Here is a 22,412-nt window from a genome sequence, read left to right on the forward strand (position 1 = left end):
TGCAAATGCTCCTTTCCAAGTTCCTCCCACGCTGCATCCTTTTTATAGCGGTCCATACCGCGTGTCCCATAGTTCTGGGTGGTCATGCACCAGGCTGATCAATTTCTCTACATCCATCTTGTCTGTTGAATGCTGGGAACTTTGGCACGCCCTGCCGTTGCTCCTCAACGGATCCGTCAAAAACGGACGGCACATAGATGCCTTCCTTGCGCCGTCCGTTGATTTGAAGGACCCATTGGTTTCAATGAGCGAGACGGACACTGAACAACGGACAAAAGTAGGACAAGTTCTACTTTTGACAGAACGTACGAACAGAACTGTAAAAACAATGGAAGTGTGCATGGACCCATAGAAATGAATGTGTCAGGGGATTATCTGTTAAAAAAAACGGATAGCACCCTGAAGAAAATAACTGAAGCGGACGTGAGGCCTTAGAGTTGAAAATCTTTTCTGAGTCTTTCATATTCGTTCTGTCAAGTTCCAATATTTGTCAGGTTTCCTACTTTGTGGATCTTTCGTTGTTTATTCATGTAGGTAAAAAATTGTTTTATTCAAATGTAACTAAATCCAAACTTTCACAATGCTGTTAGGATTATTTTTGTAATAGTTTTTATTATATTAATATTATTATAATTTTATTTTAAATTAGTGCCAACATATTCAGTAATAATCTGCACAATGTAATTTAAAAAAAAAGAGAAATAAAAAAAAGTCCACACGCCAATTGTTACCTTGATCATGAGGTTCTTAATACACATTTTGATGAAACTGTATAAACTCACTTGCCAAAAGGATTTGTGTCAAGTGGATTCTTCTAATACCAGGCGTTGCTTTGGTGTTTTGTTTGTGGGACAATGTAGCCCAGAGCCAATGGGCAGAGCAGTTTATGGATGTGGGAAAACTGGTCCTAGGGCCCTAGTTTCCTAGAGGAACCCCCAGGACAAGCTAAGGACAAACGAAAACCAGTATTATTAAAGAGTTATTTTCAACTGGTGAGGCATCCACTGGCCACAGATTCCAGATGGGTACTAGCAGACAGGGGGCCACAACCCCCTGTTCACTAGTCCCAGCCTGGAATCTGCAGCCAGTGCAGCCCCACCAGGTAAAATGTGGGTCCGGAGATCCCAGTTCTTGATACAGGTGCGAGTCCCAGAGATGGTCCGGTGACCCCCCGTTCTTTATATAGGTGCGAGTCCCAGAGCTGGATCCCGCATCACCCGGCAGTAACAGGATCCCAGCCTCATTATTCTTCATTGTTGTTCATACTTAGTTGGCCAGTGGAATTATTAGGCCTGACATTCCCCAATATAAAGATAAATTATATTAAAGTGTACCTTTCGTGACCCGCTTAAAAGCCTCTTAGGATATGAACCTCAGTGTAGAAAAATTCAAGTATCTAGTCTAGAATAAACAATGAGTGCTCTATATTTTTTATTAGCTTCAGTCACTTGCAGGCTGTACACTCCATTCCTTTCAATACATAGCAGAGTAGACTTATTTTTTGACCTGTCATTATATTTGTATATTATATGTGGAGTTGTCATTATACACTGTCTCTATTATATGATGACGGGGATATTCCCAAACTGCACCACCGTGCTGCCCCTACACTGACTGTATAGTCTGTCTCGCCAGCTAAGTCCTTGGTTTCTGTCATCTCAGTGAGTTGCTCTTACGGGTCAGGCCTCCCTCTGATGTTGACGGATAATTGGAATCGCTAGACTCCACCAGCTAGTGAGTCCACGCCTTGTCCACACTCCTCGATGTAGGCCTGAAGCTCAGCCGCAAGTCAGACTGCTAGCTCTGCCCCTTATATGTTAATATTGATGTTCAGGTCTTGACTGCTGATAATGATGTTTACACCCATTGGATGGTACATGGGAAGTGATCTACAACCTTGATGTCTCTATCCTCAGCGGTTCATCCCTGATGCATGCATTTTACTTTTTGGCACTGCCGATGTAAAACCACTTGGTGGCCAGGATGGAGACGGCCTTTTCAGTGGCTTTTCTGATGTTACATGAGAAGCCTTCGCAGTGCAGTGTGGCCAGAGTTAGACTGAGACGATATAAGTCCAGGTCTTTCATGACATCATGGTTGATGGCATCTTTAAGAAATTCCACATGTCTGACGACAGCCTCCTTGTCCTCTGAGTTGACCAGATAGCTTGGGGTCTGGAGGAGCAGGGTCTTCATCAATTTTGGGTGGTTATGAGCCAGACAACTGTAGATGGATCTCAGGTCATTGATGTTTGGAGAGATGTCCGTCCGAAAATATCCCCGAATGTTGGCTCCTTTTATGTAGGAGAGGCAGCTCTGCAGAGATGAAGTACTGGCTGCAACTATCTCCTGGTTGTCACTATGTAATTTCAAGAGCAAAGTTGGTATAAAGCTCCTGACTTTATCTGTAAAATATCCAAATAGCGGAAGGCGGCAGCTCTCTGTCAGATCTCTTAACAGATTTATGGCCGCAATCTGGACTTGTCCGTCCGGATAGTCCATATACACCCGACATATTTTAAAGAATTGTCTACTGAGAACAGAAAGCTTCAGGCGTCTGATAATGGAGGACAGCGCCCTCAGTGCCGACCTGATGATCTTGGTGTTGCTGCTCTTTGATAGTCTAAGCTCCAGGTGGGCAATGATCTTATTCTTGTAGCGCTCCACCAGTCTTGTGGCTCCGGTGGTGGCATTCCCCAGTGCCTCCATGGCGATGCTGCACAAGATGTTATCGTCGTCTTCTATGATCTTCAGCAGATGTTGAATTGCGCTCTCTTGGTATTTCTGTTTCATAACTCTTGGATGCTTCAAAGCCTCATTGAAGAATAAGGCTGCTGTCAATTTGGCCTTTGGGTCCGCATTCTTCAGGGCATCGAGCAGAAAATGGAGGAAATGTTTTGTTATTTTCCTGCCATATACCAGAGATGTCACAAGCGTTTTCATCTCAATACGCTGCTTCGCTGTATCTTCCAGTTCCTTATTCTTCGCCGCAACTTGTTCCCTGTACTTTTCTAGGAGCTCGGCGTGAGGAATGGTCCGTAACTCGTCATCGACCGACTCGGTTGGCTGGCTCTCTGATGATTCAGGTACAGTAAAGAATTCCAGGGCAACTTTGGTGGAGTATTGAAGCTCAGCATGAACTTCAGGCAACCAGGTGGAAATATTGGTCTTCATGTTGCTCATGGCCTTCATAAGTTGCACCTTGCAGCTGCCACCCTTCACAATATATTCTTGGATGCTGCCGCATAAACGTCTTATAGCATAGCACAACGTCTCCCTTGATAGTTGGTCAGGAGCGTCTTTGACCACTCGGCTCAGCACTGGCAGCATGTCCAAGATGTGTGGCATGATGACTGTAGCACACAGAGATGTCACTTCTGTTAAAGTGTCGACAATGGCAGCATTGAAATCCTCATAAACTATGTTGTATCTCAATTCCGCAACCACCGCTTCGAGGTGGAGGATGCTCAGCCAGACAATAACCTTCTTAGTCATGGCGTAGGAATAGTATTGTCCCTTCATGTACTCCATCTTCAAGTGCTCACATAGCACATTGATCATATATTCCTTCAGGTAGTGTGCCGCATCTCTTCTGTACTCGATGACTCTGATGAAGAAGCGGCACATGGCGGCGTTGTATTCAGATGGTAACAGGTCACTCAGAATGGCTTTCTGAAACACATCCGTATAAGTGAAGAGATCTTCAGCCGCCTTCTCCTGGATGAAATAAGGGACACAGGCTCTCAAGACGTCTTCTTCCACCAAATTCCAGGTATCCAAAGCATTTCTAAGCTCCTGATTTGTGTCCACACAGAATGTCTGATGTTTTCTATTCATGATCTTCATATCCACAAATCTGCTGAGGCGAGAAATCATCATGTGGTTACGTGTTTCTAGATAATCTTCCAAAAAGAAAATAGGTTCTAGACTTCTCTGTCCTCAATTATCAGCCCCCAATAAACATGTGATAACTGCATGAAGAGAGCCCTCCCAAGGCAGAGACATGACAGTGCAGCCAGAGGAGACAGCGGCACTCCTCTGCACTGCGCTGTCTGGTGGTGTAAGAAATGAAAGGTTTCAGAAAATGAAAGCCACATATAAGGTTATATGTAATATTATATAGGGTATTTTATTTGGGTGAATCAAAGATGGAGGATCATGGGTATAGTTGCATGTCTTAATGAAATGCATCCCATCAGTATTCAAGATTCCTATTGTTTACACAGATTCTCACAATACATGACCCAGGCGTTCACAGGTATCTCTTACAGGTGCTAACCAGTAGTGTGAACCCAGCCTTACCCATGGACAAACTCAGGAAGTCATAAATGCTAAAGGTGGTTGATAAGTGGCACCAGTATTCTATATCCGCATGTTACATGTGGGGGGAAATTCTTTTTATCAGGAAGGTCAGGCTATTTGTCTCTAAGAGGGGCAGACAAAGGGGTATGAAAGACCCAAGCATGACATGAGGGGAGCCACTTGAGGAGGGACATACTGGAAAGGAGACTTCCTGGAGTGTGGGGAGACCATGGATGGTAACTATAACGTGTCATGTAATTATTGATGATAAGGAAAAAGTGTCTCTGTAAAGTTCATTGTTTATGGCTGTCGCTATGTACAAATCTCCATAGAAGTCTCAGAATAACTAACAGTCATTTCACTCTTTATACAATATACATTTTCATACACTCAATCATGTATGTCATTTATTGCGTCTGACCTTAGAATCTAACCCAGTAAGAGGGTGAAAGAGAAACATTCTTACAGTGGCAGCACATGGAACTCGCTGCAATACTTCACAAGAAACATTCTACATGTTCTCCTCTTACCTCTGAATCGTGGATCTGAAGCTTCTGGATAAAGCAAGATTTCTAGAAGTCACAGGACTCAAGAAAAAGTCAAGTGAGAGCGACGTACCAAAAAGCAAGAAACTATTGGTCTATAGCGGCTCAACGGAATGTGACTGATCTGCAGCTTTTATAGAGAAGGTGAATTATGACATCACTGATGACCTCACACTTAGCTTACATTCTAAGGGGGGATTCACACGAGCGTGTATTCGGTCCGTGCGGGCTGCGTGGTTTTCACGCGGCACGCATGGACCAATACAAGTCTATGGGGCAGTACAGACAGTCCGTGCTTTTTGCGCAGCGTTTGTCTGCTGCGCAAAAAGCGCGACAGGTTCAATAACTCTGCGTATTTCGCGCATCACGCACCCATTGAAGTCAATGGGTGCGTGAAAATCACGCGCACCACACGGAAGCACTTCCGTGGGACGAGCGTGATTCGCGCAACAGCAGTGAAAAGGATGAATGAAAACCGAAAAGCACCACGTGCTTTTCTGTTTCCGAACATCCAAACGGAGTGTCTTTGCGATGAGCGAAGCCGGACAAGCGTACCGAACTTCACCGGGTTCGGCCAAACTCGTTTTGGCCGATCCCGGCAAAAAAATTATCGGTACGCGACGTCAGGAGATAGTCACTGTCCATGGTGCTGAAAGAGTTAAACTGTTTCAGCACCATGGACAGTGACTTGCGATCCCAAAATACATTAACCTGTAAAAAAAAAACGAAGTTCTAACTTACCGATTACTCCTGTCTCCTTCCTGCAGTCCGACCTCCCGGGATGACACTTCAGTTCAAGTGACAGCTCCAGCCAATCACAGGCCAAGCACAGGCTGCAGCCAATCACAGGCTGCAGCGGTCACTTGGACTGCTGCGTCATCCAGGGAGGTGGGGCCCGATGTCAAGAGAGGCGCGTCACCAAGGACGCGTCACCAAGGCAACGGCCGGGAAGTTCTCGGTAAGTAGGAACTTTATCTTTTTTTTTTACAGGTTTTTCGCTGTTGTGTTCGGCATTCACTGTCGAGGGTGCTGAAAGATTTAGCTCTTTCAGCACCTTGGACAGTGACGGGCGTTGACAAGCCTCATCTCTATGATGCCGGCTGCGCGAAAATCACGCAGCCGCGCATCAGACACGCATGACACACGCAGCTGTCAAATGGTTTTTGCGCTCGCAAAACGCTGCGTTGTTTGCGCGCGCAAAAACGCAACGTTCGTGTGAATCTCCCCTAACACACATCAAATGTTTTTATTTTGACATATCTTTATTGAATTTCAGTAATAAAAACATTACAACATTATAATATCCAGTGATTATAAATATCATAATGCTCAACAATTTATCTGCACAATTTACATCAGATAACATATATCTCCCTATCCCCGTCCCCCTCCCACCCCAAAGATCAAAGAATAACCTTTTTATGAAAAAAAATAATTATACTTTCCTATAAAACACTAATAAATTCCATATCCCCAATATTTCCTCCACTTCTTTATACAATTCTTCTTGTCTGCTCTTATTTCCTCATATTCTTTAATTGTCTTAACCAACTTCAACCAATCCATAACAATTGGGGATTTACGAGCCATCCAATTTCTTGCAATTATTACTTTTGCTTAAAAGAGAGCATTAACCCCATCCCGCTCCAGGACCTACTATTAGGTCACACTAAGTAGAGCGTTCATTCTCCGTGACCTAATAGTAGGTCATGGGAATAACCTCCCTTCCACCCACCCTCCTGGCACTTTTATGAGCTGTGACAACTGCTATCTTATACAGCAGTTGTCACAGCTCCTTCCCCAGGAACCGATCGCGTTATCCCCGCTGATTAACCCCTTAGAAGCCGCATTGAATAGCAATCGCGGCTTCTTAGGGATTAAAGCACCATTGACGTCCCCTGTGACATAGGTGGCGATGGTTGCTACGGCATCTGGAGGCCTACCAATTTCCTCCAGCTATGCCGTCTACGGAAGCCTAGTGGGTCCTGATGAAGTCAGGACCCACTATGCTTACTGTCAGCGAGTAGCTGACAGCTCTAATACACTGAACTACGCATGTAGTGCAGTGTATCAGAATTGTGATCTGGGCCTCCTGCCCTCAAGTCCCCTAGTGGGACAAAGAAAAAAAAAAGTTGTTTAAAAATAAAAGTTTTATAGTAATAAACGTAGAAATCACCCTTTTTCCCTTAGCAGTCTTTGATTATTAAAAATATAAATAAACTATACATAATTGGTATCGCTGCGTCCATAACAACCTGAACTAGAAAAATATTTAGTTATTTATCCCACACGGTGAACGCCGTAAAAAAAAAATAAAAAAATTATGAACCATATCAGAATCACAATTTTTTGGTCACTTCACCTTCCAAAAAATGAAATAAAAAAAGAGATCAAAAAGTCGCTTGTACCTAAAAATGATACTGATCGAAACTACAGTTCGTTACGCAAAAAAACGAACCCTCACACGGCTTTCTTGATCGAAAAATTAAAAAGTTCTGGCTCTTAGAATATGGCAACACCAAAAGTAAATGTTTTTTTATAAAAAGTATTTAATCGTGCAAACGCCGTATGACATAAAAAAATTATAAACATCTGGTATCGCCGTAATCGTATCGCCCCCCAGAATAAAGTGAATATGGCATTTATAGCGCACGGTGAACTCTGTCAAAAAAAAGGAATAAAAAAACATAGTAGAATTGCTGTTTTTTAGTCACCACGCCACTTAAAAAATAGAATAAAAGCTCATCAAATAGTCGCATGCACCCCATGATAACTACAATTAATTCTTCAAGGGGTCTAGTTTCCAAAATGGGGTCACTTTTAAGGGGTATACCCTGTACTGGTACTTCAGAAGCTCTGCAAATGCGACATGCACCCAGAAACCAATCATGTAAAATCTACATGTCAAATAGCGCTCCTGCCTTTCTGAGACCTGCCGTTTGTCCAATCAGCAGTTTATAACCACATATGGGGTATTGCCGTAATTGGGAGCAATTGCTTTTCAAATGTTGGGGTGTTTTTTCTCCTGTATTCCTTGTAAAAAGTCAAATTTTTGTAACTTTTATCGGAAAAATGTGTGATATTCAATTTCACTGCCTAATTCCACAAAATGCAGCAAAAAAAGGTATGGTCTAAATGCTTACTATACCCCATAAAATCATTGAGGGGGGGTAGTTTGTCAAATGGGGTCACTTTTGGCACCACAAGACCTCTTCAAACCTGACATGGTGCCTAAAATAAAATCTAACAAAAAGGAGGCCTCAAAATCCACTAGGTGCTCCTTTGCTTCGGAGGCCGGTGTTTCTGTCCATAAGCACACTAGGGCCACATGTGGGATATTTCTAAAAACTGCAGTATCTGGGCAATAAGTATTTTAGTTGCGTTTCTCTGGTAAAACCTTCTGTTTTACAGAAATAATGGAATAAATATGATTTTCTGACAAAAATGGGGTGTTTTATGGGGGTTTCTAATATATAGGCCCCTCAAAGCCACTTCAAAGCTGAACTGGCACCTAAAAAAAAAAAAAAAAAAAAAAAAAGAAGAGGCTTTTGAAATTTTATAAAAAATGGGAGAAATTGCTGCTTATGCTTAAGGGTATGTGCACACACACTAATTACGTCCGTAATTGACGGACGTATTTCGGCCGCAAGTAGTGGACCGAACACAGTGCAGGGAGCCGGGCTCCTAGCATCATACTTATGTACGATGCTAGGAGTCCCTGCCTCTCCGTGGAACTACTGTCCCGTACTGAAAACATGATTACAGTACGGGACAGTTGTTCTGCAGCGAGGCAGGGACTCCTAGCATCGTACATAACTATGATGCTAGGAGCCCGGCTCCCTGCAGTGTGTTCGGTCCGGGACTTGCGGCCGAAATACGTCCGTCAATTACGGACGTAATTAGTGTGTGTGCACATACCCTAAGTCTTATAACGTCCTAGAGAAAAAAAAAAAGAATGTTCAAAAAATTATGCCAGCATATAGTAGACATATGGGAAATGTGAACTAGTAACTTGTTTTGGGTTTTATAACTCTCTGTGTTACAAGGAGATGCATTTAAATTCAGAAAAATTATATTTTTTCCCAAATATTTTCTACATTTTTCTATTTCTCACAAATAAACACTGAATTTATCGACCAAATTTTACCACTAACATAAAGCCCAATGTTTCACGAGGAAACAGTCTCAGAATCGCTTGGATAGGTTCAAGCATTCCAAAGTTATTACCACATAAAGTGAAAATTGTCAGATTTGAAAAATGGGCTCCGAGCCTTAACCCCTTCCCTCTTTAGCCACTTTTGACCTTCCTGACAGAGCCTCATTATTCAAATCCGACATGTTTCACGTTATGTGGAAATAACTTTGGAATGCTTTAACCTATCCAAGCGATTCTGGGATTGTTTTTTCGTGACACATTGGACTTTATGTTACTGGCAAAATATGCTTGATACATTCAGTATTTAAATTTGAAAAACACAAAAATTTAGCGAAAAATTGCAAAAATTAGCATTTTTCTAAATTTAAATATATCTGCTTGTAAGACAGGCAGTTATACCACAAAAAAAAGTCTCTAATTAACATCCCCCATATGTCTACATTAGATTGACATAGTTTTTTGAACATCCTTTTATTTTTCTAGGACGTTACAAGGCTTAGAACTTTAGCAAGAATTTCCCACATTTTCAAGATTTTTTTTTACAGGGGCCAGTTCAGTTGTGAAGTGGCTTTTAGTGCCTTATATATTAGAAACCTACAAAAAGTCACTCCATTTTAAAAATGTCACCCCTCAAAGTATTCAAAACAGCATTTAGAAAGTTTCTTAACCCTTCAGACATTTCACAGGAATGAAACCAACATAGAGGTGAAATTTACAAATTTCATTTTTTGCTGTTGCAGAAATTCATTTTTAATAAAAAAAAATTGTAACACAAAGTTTTACCAGAGAAACGCAACTCAATATTTATTGCCCAGATTCTGCAGTTTTAGCAAATATCCCACATGTGGCCCTCGTGTGTTTATGGACTGAAGCACCGGCCTCTTTTTTTTTTTTTATAAATTCTTTATTTTAAAGACACATTTTTGCAATAAGAAACAACATAACATATATATAACATTATAAAAGCAGTGCATCCAAGGCAATCACTTTCATATATCCAAATTGCAATTAGGCAATTCCCGCATAACATATGTTCGTGATAGAAAATATTCATAAAAGTTATTCACTGAGCAAAACACAATCCTTTTATCGGACAAGACTAACAAGAAATTATAAATCGACAAGAAAAAATGGACATACAAGACAAACAACAAGCCATGTCTCTAGCAGTAAAGGTCCGGGGAATGCATTATCATATTGATAAGCATATTTGTCTTCTCAAAAAACCTTCCGCACCCCCGTCCCCCATTTCATTATCTCTTAGTATCCCTCGGATGTAGTCAGCGAATGGATACAACATATCATGAGTATCATAAGTTTTAGCCATACAGATTCTATGTAGATATTCTGTGAAGGATTTCCTGGAACCCAACCTGAATCTAGTCTGGATCTCAACCTGGATCTTTATCTCCTCCCCCTTACTGGGTATTTTTAGGTGTTCTATAGTACTCCCCCAAGTGTTATTCCAATGTATTAATGTGCCTGTTGATATATATCAGCATATATCAGTGTATATCAATGCATATCTAGCCTCCCCTCTCCCGAATTCCAGTCCCGACCCTGCTCCAGTCTCTTGTGATAATCCCTCCATGGCTTCTAAACCTTCAGAAACAGCTCCCGCGAGAAGGTATGGCAACACACGAGCTCCTCCAGTGAATGTAACTGATGGACCCTGGACCACCACAAATCCATGGAAGGGGGCTCTTCACTCTGCCACTTCAGCGGTATCAACAATTTAGCCACTGACACCATCAAAGTAGCCAAGTTTCTCCGTACAGGGATAAAATCTCCGGATGGAAGCCATAGAAGGATCAGGCCAGGTGATAATACCAGAGAGCCACCAATAACATCATTGATAGCCTTTTCCACCTGATCCCCAAAAGGTCTAATTTTGGAGCAGTACCACCATATATGTGACAAGGATCCAGGAGCCAACCCACACCTCCAACATATATTTGAGGTAATAAGACGAATCTGGTATAGATATGCCGGAGTTCTGTACCAGCGTGTTAGCAATTTGTAGGAATTCTCCTCATGTCTCACACAGCATGAAAACCCATGAGATCTAGATAAAATAATGGAGACTTCTCTTTGTGAGAACACAATATTTAGCTCCCTCTCCCAGGCCAGTAGAAAAGAGGGTTTGGTAGGGGTGAGATCCATCAGAATATTAGTATACATTTTTGATTAAGCTTTAGCGGGGGATTGTGACATAAGAGCATAGTTCTCCATCCAGGTAGGATCTGGATATGGAGTAGGAGCCGTAGCCAAGAACTTGCAGCATGCTGATTCAAAACCCTTTTGGTGGAGAAATGTAACATTCCCGGCCCAAGTCATCCCCCCTTTATCACTAGAGCTTCCCAACATCGCACTCAAATCCGGAACAGCCCTTCCCGTTGTAACCTCCCTAACCCGAAGATAGTTCAGGAGAGGCCATAATGTCGAACCTAAAGAAGCATCTCTATCCGTAAAGTAGGGAAGGGCCCCCAGTGGAGCTATCGGGGACAGGTAACCCCTGGCCATATTCAGTACTTCAGACCTCTGACAGACTTTAAGCATACCTCTCGTCATGTCACTAACTAAAAGCGTTTTCGGCGGTAGCGGCAGTTTAACCCAAAGTAAGTGGAGATCTTCCTCCGACAGAACCAGTCTCTCCAAATCTAAATAACTATGGGTAAGAGATACATTAGCAAGCTGTGACCAACGAAGTAGTTGAATGGCCGTATAATATAATCCTATATCTGGTAAGGATAAGCCCCCCTGTTTCTTTTTCAAAATGAGTAATCTGTGAGCCAGTCTCGGTTGTCTTCCCTTCCACAGGAAGTTAATAAATAGCCGCTTGAATCTATTGAAATAACTGACCGGGAGATCTATGGGAACATTCTGCAATGGATACAGGATCTGTGGGAGCACATAAGTGGCCAATAGATTTTTCCTGCCAATCCAAGAAAGGAATGGAATATTAATTGTAGACAAGAATTTTTGTATCTTTAATACTAAAGGGGCAAAATTCAGGGAGAATATATCTTTGTGGTCCGCTGGAATCTTAATGCCTAAATATTGGATAGCTACAGATTGCCATCTAAACGAGGAAATGGATTTAAAATATGTGAGTTGATCTTTTGGCAAGGAGATACCTAGGGCCTCCGATTTCCCATAATTAATTTTAAAATTGGATATATCCCCGAACCGAGCAAAAACATCCAGGATCAACGGGAGGGCAGTGAGTGGATTCGTAACCATCAGCAATAGATCATCTGCAAAGGCCGCCGTCTTATGTACGCGTCCTCCCACCCGAAGACCCTGGATGCCCTCGGTCTGTCGAAATTTTAAAAGCAGCGTTTCCAGCATAATAACAAAAAGTGACGGGGACAGAGGACACCCCTGCCTGGTCCCATTTGATATGGAAAAGGGAGCAGACAAGGATCCATTAACCTGAATCCTAGCAGACGGTTCTCTATACAATGAGAAGATAGCATTTATGAATATGGGTGGAAAATTTAATTTCAGTAGTGCTCTCCTCATGTACTCCCAACAGACCCTGTCAAAGGCTTTTTCGGCATCAGTGCCTAGAAGCACCATAGATCCCCTAGTTTTACGCACCTGGAAAATTGCATGCAACACTCTGCTTACATTGTGTTTACCCTCTCTCCCCTTCACAAATCCCACTTGCTCTTCTCCAATAATCAAGGGCAAGAGTGATTGCATGCGTGTCGCCAAGATTTTTGCCCACCACTTAACATCACAATTTAATAGTGAGATGGGTCTATAGCTTCCGCACTGCTCAGGGTACTTCCCCTCCTTAGGAAGAATGGTGACAAATGCTTCCAGAGATTGTGCGGGGAGAGAGGATCCACCTAGCAGAGAGTTACAAACTGCCGTAAATATTGGGATCAGTTGTTTCCGAAATTTTTTATAAAAAGAGATAGGCAACCCATCTGGCCCCGGGCTCTTCCCTGAAGGGATAGAGTCCAAGATCCTACCCACTTCTTCCTCCGTGATGGGCGCTAAAAGCGTCTCACCTTGTGTCTTGGTGAGTTGAGGTGTTAATATATCTGACAGGAAAGCGGTTATACGTTCCTGCCTGTCAAGTGTATGAGGGAGGGGAGGGCCCCCCCGGCGTCAGTAGGTAAATTATAGAGCTGGGAATAAAAAGTCTGAAAGGCTTCAGCAATATGCGGCGTAGAGGTCACTCTCTCTCCTTTATCATTTTTAACAGCTTCAATAAAAACTTTTGCTTGCCTCTGTTTAATTAACCTGGTCATTAGCTTAGAGCCTCTATCTCCATGCATATACGTCTGGGAAACAGCCCCCCTGTATGCCTTAGTGGCTTTATAATTAAGAAGGTCCTTAAGCTCTTGGCGTAATGAGCACAGCAATTTATAATCTAAATGGGATCCCACCTGTTTATGTAATCTCTCAGTGTCAGATATTTGTTCCAACAAACGTAAAATATGCTTAGAACGTTGCCTCTTAAGGTAAGAGGCCAACGCGATAAGCTCCCCCCTCATGTATGCCTTATGTGTTTCCCAGAGAATGGGTCTGGACACCTGTGGGGAATCATTAATTTGAAAAAATTCCTCCAACTTAGAAGCCAACCCCGCACTATTTTCATCTTGTGCAATAATCTTGTCATTAAGTCTCCAGAGCCACTCCCTCTGAGGAATACACCCTAATTCCAGGGTGATGTATACCGGGGCATGATCCGAAACCGTAAGATTCCCAATTTCAGCATGATGCAAGTTCGGCAATAGAGCTGCAGAAAGGAAAAAAATAATCTATTCTATGGTAGGTGCCATGGGGGGCAGAATAAAATGTGTAGTCCTTTACCGACGGATTTCCAACCCTCCAAGCATCCACCAAGCCCATTCTTGATAAGAGCATTTTCAGCTTGCGGAGCAACAAAGGTGGAAACGTCTGGACCAAAGAGGTGGAGTCCATCGGCAAATCAAGAGACACATTAAAGTCTCCCCCCAGGACCAACTGACCCTCAGCAAAGGATCGTAGGGACAGTAGGGTAGACCTCATCCATCTATATTGCCTTATGTTAGGGGCATATATGTTAGCTAGCGTAATTTTCATACCAGAAACCTGGCCTTTTAAAAAAATATAGCGTCCCCCTTCGTCCACCAGAGACGATTCTACCTTAAACTGTATGTTCTTATGAATAGCTATAGACACCCCCCGTGACTTAGAGGAGTAAGTACTATGAAACCATTGTGAGTAAGTGTGTACAGGTAATGTGGGTATGTGTGTCGGTCTAAAGTGTGTCTCATGGAGAAACAAAATATCAGGAGCCTGTACCCGTAGCGCACCCAATACCCTGGATCTCTTCTGAGGGGAACCCAAGCCCTTCACATTAAATGAGCACAGCTTCAGCCTACCCATCTATATAACCGATCTATAAACATCGCAGCCGTCGCTAAGTTAGTATACCTACATCCGAGAGATACCTCGCTCCAACCCCCAAAAATAAGAGACACCAGAGAATTAAAGACACATAAGATAAAGAAATGAAAAATAAAACATAAAAAACCTACAAACAGCAAATGACCCTCTCCCTATTATCCCGGTATAAGGAGAAAGTATAGCCCGGGACAGAGGTCCAAGGACCAGCCCCTGTCCAGGGGGGGGGGGGGAGAAAAAGAACTCACCATGAGTTCCTAAACACTTCATCAAAACTACAGAAGCGTAAAGCAAGTCAAATACATTCAAACACCTTCATGAAACTGATACCTTTTATAATTTGAGCAAATATGTATGTATCAGTCTAATTACTGTACCGCATTGATTAAGGCAAAACCTTAGCAGAGCAACAGTGGTTCCTACAAAGAAAATCATCTCAAAGTTACTCAAGCGGCCAGCAATCCAGGAAAACGTGAAAGAAAAAGGGGGGGGGGAGGGGGGAAAAGAGGAGGGAAAGGAGGGGGGTGGAAAAGAGGGGGGGTGGGGTATATCCCAGAAAGGCAGCTAGGCATTCTCATAGATAAAAACCAACTATCATTCCATCAAAGGAAAAACCAGCTCCAATCTTCTGTAAAGTATCAGCTCCAGCTCCATAATCGCCATTAACCGCAGTCAGCTCCTAGACCCAACAGGTAATCAGGTAGCCCCTCCTGAGGAAAGACGATTCTGCCTTTTGGGCGATTTGGCGTTCGCCACTGGTTTCCATGGTCGGCGAGTTTTGGGCCTTGTTAAATCCATAGCCACTGGCATCCAAGAGGGTACAGTTATAGGATCCATATCTAGCACTTGCCACGCTTTCTCCAGATCTTCTGGCGTACGTATGGTAATCTGCCTCCCCGCTCTCATGGTCGCCAGCCCAAATGGAAAGAGCCATCTTACCGGTAGCTTGTGGGCTCGCAAAGCATCCGTGACCGGTTTTAAGATGCGACGTTTCGCTAACGTGCTGGCTGCTAGATCTTGGTATACCGCCAGTTTAGCTCCTTCAAATTCAAGCTCCGTGGCCTCTCGTGCCGCTTTTAAAATGGCCGCCGTGTGCACAAAACTTAAGATGCCACATATGACATCTCTTGGGGGCTCCGTGTTAGTGGGTTTAGGCCTCAACGCCCTGTGTACCCGCTCGATCACTAAGGAAGCGACCCGATCTTCACCTGTCAGGGAGGTAAAAAACTGCAGCACAGTAACTGCCAGCGAGTCCACAGTCACCGATTCCGGGAGGCCCCGTAGCCTAATATTCTTTCGCCTGCTCCTGTTCTCCTGGTCCTCCAGGTGTATATACAGGGTATTCAAATGATCAGCATGTTCTTTCGCTGTTTTATGTTGAGTGTCTTGTTGATCCAAAATGCACGCTTGCGTCTCTTCCAGGGCGAGGACCCTGTGTCCAATATGGTGCATGTCAGCCTTAATTTCCCTGAGGTCGTTCATCACGGGGGTGAGAGCCTGCATCAGGGTCTCCTTCAGATAAGCCCTGGAAATAGGTTCAGCATCTATCTCCCCTGCACACTCCGAGGTAGCGTACGAGCTGTCTGAGTCCTCCGCCCTCTGATCCTCGTGTGATAGTTCCAGCGCCATCTTGGATCTTCCCGCCGCAGAAGCCCCTCTCTTCTTAAAGAATTTCTCCATCTCAGGCACAGGTTTGGGGTGCCGAGGGGTTCCCCCCGCATCCTTGGTCTTGTCCTTACCCGTTTTTCCCATGTCTAATGGTAAGTAGTCGGTGTTATGCTATAGATTTGATGAGTGTGAGGAAGAGCTCCGGGATCACACTTCCATCTCTCAAGCACCGGCCTCTTAATCCAAGGAGTACCTAGTGGATTTTGGGCCTCCTTTTTATTAGAATATATTTTAGGCACCATGTCGGGTTTGAAGGGCGGTGCCAAAAAAGTGGAAATCCCCCAAAAGTGACCCCATTTGGGAAACTACACACCTTAAGGAAATTATCTAGGGGTATAGTGAGCATTTTGACACTACAGGTTTATTGCAGAAATTCTTGGAAGTAGGCCATGAAAATGAAAATCTACATTCTTTCAAAGAAAATGTAGGTTTAGCTAATTTGTTCTAATTTCCACAAGGACTAAAGGAGAAAAAGCGCCACAAAATTTGTAAAGCAATTTCTCTCGAGTAAAACAGTCCCCATATGTGGTAATAAACGGCTGTTTGGACACACGGCAGGGCTTAGAAGGGAAAGAGCGCCATTTGGCTTTTGAAGCTCAAATTTAGCAGGAATGGTTTGCGGAGGCCATGTCGCATTTGCAAAGCACCTGAGGGACCAAAACAGTGAAAACGCCCAAAAAGTGACTCCATTTAAGAAACTACACCCCTTGAGGAATTCATCTAGGGGTGTAGTGATCATTTTGACCCCACAGGTGTTTCATAGAATTTATTAGAATTGTGTAGTGAAAATAAAAACAATCCTTTTTCTTCAATAAGACGTAGCTTTAGCTCAAAAATTTTCATTTTCTCAACAAAGAAAAAAAGAACCCCAACATTTGTAAAGCAACTTCTCTGGAGTACGGAAATAGCCCATATGTGGTCATAAACTGCTGTTTGGGCACACAGCAAGGATCGGTTTTTTGACACCATGTCGCTTTTGCAAAGCCCCTAAGGTACCAGTACAGTAGAAACTACTAGTTTTCATTTTCTCAAAAAATAAAGGAGAAAAAGAACCCCAACATTTGTAAAGCAATTTCTCCCGAGTATGGCAATACCCCATATGTGGTCATAAACTAATTTTTGGGCACACGGCAGGGCTCAGAAGGGAAGGAGCGCCATTTGGCTTTCGGAGTACAGATTTTGCTGGATTGGTTTCTGGTCGCTATGTAGCATTTGCAAAACCCCTGTGCTACCAAAACAGTGGAAACCCCCCAAAAGTGACCCCATTTTGGAAACTACACCCCTCAAGGTATTCACCTAGGGGTGTAGTGAGCATGTTAACCCCGCAGGTATTTTGCATAAATTAGTGTGCACTCAATATTTCAAAGTGAAAATGGGATTATTCAGTAGATATGCCAATATGTGGTGCCGAGCTTGTGCCACCATAACAAGACAGCTCTCTAATTATTATGCAGTGTTTCACGGTTTTAGAATCACCCTACATGTGACCCTAATCGTTTGCTTGGAAATTCGACAGGGCTCAGGAGTGAAAGAGTACCATGCGAAATTGAGGCCTAATTTGGCGACATATAAAGTATTGGTTCACAATTGCAGAGCTCTGATGTGAAATAATAAAAGAAACACCTGAGAAGTGAGCCCATTTTAGAAACTACACCCCTCAAGGCATTTATTAAGGGGTGTAGTGAGCATTTTCACTCCACAGGTCTTTTCCATAAATGATTGCACTGCCGATGGTGCAAAGAAAAAAATGCTAATTTTTCCCCAGATATGCCAATTCAGTGTCAAATGTGTCGTGCCCAGCTTATGCCACTGGAGACACACCCCAAAAATTGTTAAAAGGTTTCTCCCGGGTATGGCGGTGCAATATATGTGGAAGTAAACTGCTGTTTGGGCACACTGTAGGCCTCAGATGTGTGGAAGCGCCATTTGGCTTTTGAAGCGTAGATTTTGCTTGGTAGTAGTTTTGTTTGAGTATTACTGGTATTTCAGTTTATAATGTGGGGGTACATGTAAGCTGGGCAGAGTACAGCAGGGGCATAGTCAGGTGGTATAATAATGCGGTAAACAATAAAATAATCCATAGATGTGTGTTACGCTGTGAAGCAATCCTTTCTGCACACGCCGGTGTCGCACTGATAAATGGTGTCCTTTCTTATCCCCCTTTTGGTCCACACTCCGCACCTTTGCAGTTTGGGTCATTTTGCTGGGAAGTGTTGTCCTAGTATAATACGGGCACCCTCGCTTCTAGCAGATATGTTTGGGCGCCCCCCCCCCCCTTCCTGGTTCCCTAAGGGCCCTGATAAATCGCCTCTTGAAACAGACAAAATGTTTCCCTTTGATCTGCACAACCGCATATATTTTTTTCATGACTTATTGGAGCCTTAACTAATTTGATTTTTTCATAGACGTAGTGATATGAGGGCTGTTTTTTTGCGGGGTGAGCTGTGGTTATTATTGGTACCAATTTGGGGTACATGCGCCTTTTTGATCACTTTTTATCCTATTTTTTGAGGCAAGGTGGACAAAAAAACAGCAATTCTGGAATATTTTTTTGAGGGTTTTTTTATACAGCGCTCACCATGCATTATAAATTACATGTTAACGTTATTCTGCGGGCCAGTACGATTTCGGCGATACCTAATTTATAGAACTTTTTTATGTTTTACAACTTTTAGCACAATAAAATTACTTTTGTAAAAATAATGTATTTTTTCTGTTGCCATGTTGTGAGAACCATAACTTTAAAAAAAAATCGTCGACGGAGCTGTATGAGGGCTTGTTTTTTGCGAGAAGAGTAATAGTTTTTATAGGTTACATTTTTGGATACATGAGACTTTTGATCACTTTTTATTTCAAATTTTGTAGGGCAAAGTGACCAAAAAACTGAAATTCTGGCATTGCTTTTTACGGGTTTTTTTTACGCCGTTCACCACGTGGAATTAATAACATATTTTTATAGTTTAGGCCGTCACGGTCGCGGCGATACCAAATATGCATGGTTTATTTATTTTTTTCAATAATAAAGGACCTTTATAATGGGAAAAAGGGTGATTGTGTTTTATTTTATTACTTGAAACTTTTATTATATTTTTTACAACTTTTTTATTTTTTTCCACACTTTACTTTAGTCCCACTAGGGGACTTGAAGGTCCAACTGTCAGATATTTATTTTCGAATACATTGCACTACCTATGCACGAATATCGATCTCACACGTTCGAGTAGGGACGCCCCCAGGCCTCAGCTACATCTGGCAGCTGAGAGCAGGGAGATTTGACAGCTCCATGTTCTGTTTATTTATTCAGATGTAGTGACATAAAAGTCTATTGCATCGGAATAAAGCCCGTTAGTGACCGACGTAAAAACACTATGTGGCGGTCCCTAACGGGTTAAGGGGTTAATCGTGGAGATCTAAGCTAACTTCGGTCCCCGCTGTTACAGCAGGGTGTCAGCTATAAGATACAGCTGACATCCGGGGATGATGGCACCAACTCAGCTTCTGAGCCGGCGCCATGCATTTGTTGTAAGTATACGACATTTTGCGGGAAGCACTGGCTTTCCATGACGTATACTTACGACAAATGTCGAGAAGGGGTTAAAGGGGTTTTCCAATTCTTTTTATTTTTATAAAAAACAATGCAACGTTCCTCCATTAACCCCTTCCCGACATTTGACCGTATCCATACGCCAAAGTCGGGTAGGGGACGTATGGAGCGGGCTCACGTAGTGAGCTCCCTCCATACGATGCCGGTGTCGGCTGTATGTTACAGCCGACACTTCAGAGTAACTAGCGGCATCACGCGCGATCCCGCTAGTTTAACTCGTTAAATGCTGCGGTCAATACTGAGCGCAGCATTTAAATAGTCAGAAAGACGGGGGCGACCCCCTCTAACAGCTCATCGCGCCCCCCGCAACACAATCGAGGGGGGGCGATGGTTGCTATGGCTGCCTGGGGGCTTAATCAATGCCCCCAGGTCCGCCATCTTTGTACACCTATCGGGCGTTGCCGACGGCAGAGCTTAGTAGGTGTCTGTCAGAATCACGATATACAGCAATACATTAGTATTGCAGTATACCGTACAAGCGATCTAACGATCGCTGGTTGAAGTCCCCTAGGGGGACTAATAAAAAAAGTAAAAATGAGTTAAATAAAGTTTTTTTTGGTGTAAAAAAAAAATTTATTTTGAAATTAAAAGTTCAAAAAAAAACCCCTTTTCCCATTTCCCCCCTAGAGCATAGTAAAAAAATAAAATAAACATAATTGGTATCGCCGCATCCGTAAAAGTCTGAACTATTACAATATATAATTATTTAACCCGCACGGTGAACGGCGTAAAAAAAATAAATTGTAAACGCCAGAATGTCTATCTTTTGGTCACCTAATCTCCCACAAAAAATGAAATAAAAAGTGATCAAAGCATCGCATTTACACCAAAATTGTATTATTAAAAACTACAGCTTATCCCGCAAAAAATAAGCCCTCATACCACTTAATCGACGGAAAAATAAAAAAGTTCTGGCTCTCTGAATTTTTCTTTTTTACACTTAGGATTTTACATATAAAAGTAGTAAAATATAGAAAAATCTACACATATTTGGTATCGCCGTAATCGTATTGACCCACAGAATAAAGTTAACATATTGTTTTAATTGCACAGTGAATTCCGTAAAAATGGCGCGCAAAAAACCATGGAGGAATCGCTGTTTTTTTTATTTTCTACCCCACAAATTATTTTTTTCCCGTCTCCTAGTACATTATATGGCACAATAAATGTGGCTACGAAAAACTACAACTCGTCCCGCAAATATCAAGCCCTCATAGGACTACATCGACGGAAAAATAAAGACGTTATGGCTTCTGGAAGGTGGGGAGGAAAAAACTAAAATGAAAATCTGAAAAAGGTCTGCGGCGGGAAGGGGTTAATATATTAGTGCCCTCTGACTCTCCTTTTCTTGATAATAAATGTTTTTAGTAACATTTCTCCCTATTATTTACCTTGTGAGGTTTGTTTACCTCTGTATGTTCTTTCCTCTTCTCTTCCTGTGTTTCTCCTCCCTGCATGCACTGCTTTTGTCCCAGCATGCAAAGTGCCTGCAGCAGTGAACTTGCTCCGCCTACTCCACCCAGCTCTGCTAACTGAGCAATCTCAGTCTCCATTTTAGTGCTCCCATTCTATTACTGAGAGCACAAGCAAAAAGCACAGGATATCTTCATTGTGAAACAACACTCACCCTATATGGTGGAAAGTAAAGTTCTGTTTTTATAATTGTAAGATTTCTGAATGTATATAAAATGTTTATACAGTCTTTGTTTAATATATATAATAACAAAAATTAAGAATCATTGTTTTTAAATATATCAATACCACATATCTCTCTATATATATATATTACTCTTTATATTTTTTTTAAAAAAGTCTATATCTATATATATATATATATATACACTACCGTTCAAAAGTTTGGGGTCACCCAGACAATTTTGTGTTTTCCATGAAAACTCACACTTATATTTATCAAATGAGTTGCAAAATGACTAGAAAATATAGTCAAGACATTGACAAGGTTAGAAATAATGATTTTTATTTGAAATAATAATTTTCTACTTCAGACTTTGCTTTGGTTTTGCAATGCTCCATTTGCAGCAATTACAGCAGTGCAGACCTTTGGCATTCTAGCTGTTAATTTGCTGAGGTAATCAGGAGACATTTAACCCCATGCTTCCAGAAGCCCCTCCCACAAGTTGGATTGGCTTGATGGTCACTTCTTGCGTACCATACGGTCAAGCTGCTCCCACAACAGCTCTATGGGGTTGAGATCTGGTGACTGCGCTGGCCACTCCATTACAGATAGAATACCAGCTGCCTGCTTCTTCCCTAAATAGTTCTTGCATCATTTGGAGGGTTGCTTTGGGTCATTGTCCTGTTGTAGGATGAAACTGGCTCCAATCAAGCGCTGTCCACAGGGTATGGCATGGCATTGCAAAATGGAGTGATAGCCTTCCTTATTCAAAATCCCTTTTACCTTGTACAAATCTCCCACTTTACCAGCACCAAAGCAACCCCAGACCATCACATTACCTCCACCATGCTTGACAGATGGCGTCAGGCACTCTTCCAGCATCTTTTCAGTTGTTCTGCGTCTCACAAATGTTCTTCTGTGTGATCCAAACACCTCAAACTTCGATTCGTCTGTCCATAACACTTTTTTCCAATCTTTCTCTGTCCAATGTCTGTGTGCTTTTGCCCATATTAATCCTTTCCTTTTATTAGCCAGTCTCAGATATGGCTTTTTCTTTGCCACTCTGCCCTGAAGGCCAGCATCCCGGAGTTGCCTC

General features: G+C 42.5%; 1 protein-coding gene across 1 annotated transcript; it reads right to left on the minus strand.

Moving 5' to 3' along the window:
- Nucleotides 1-654: 654 nt before the first annotated feature.
- Nucleotides 655-21,131, minus strand: LOC142743605 (uncharacterized). The gene is made up of 2 exons (XM_075854524.1): nt 21,090-21,131; nt 655-3,855 (listed from the first exon to the last, which is right to left on the minus strand). The coding sequence occupies exon 2, from the start codon at nt 3,843-3,845 to the stop codon at nt 1,941-1,943; it is 1,905 nt and encodes a 634-aa protein (XP_075710639.1). The 5' UTR covers nt 3,846-3,855; nt 21,090-21,131; the 3' UTR covers nt 655-1,940.
- Between the last annotated feature and the right edge of the window lie 1,281 nt (nt 21,132-22,412).

This window comes from Rhinoderma darwinii, chromosome 2, assembly GCF_050947455.1.
Source record: "Rhinoderma darwinii isolate aRhiDar2 chromosome 2, aRhiDar2.hap1, whole genome shotgun sequence".
NCBI lineage: Eukaryota > Metazoa > Chordata > Amphibia > Anura > Rhinodermatidae > Rhinoderma > Rhinoderma darwinii.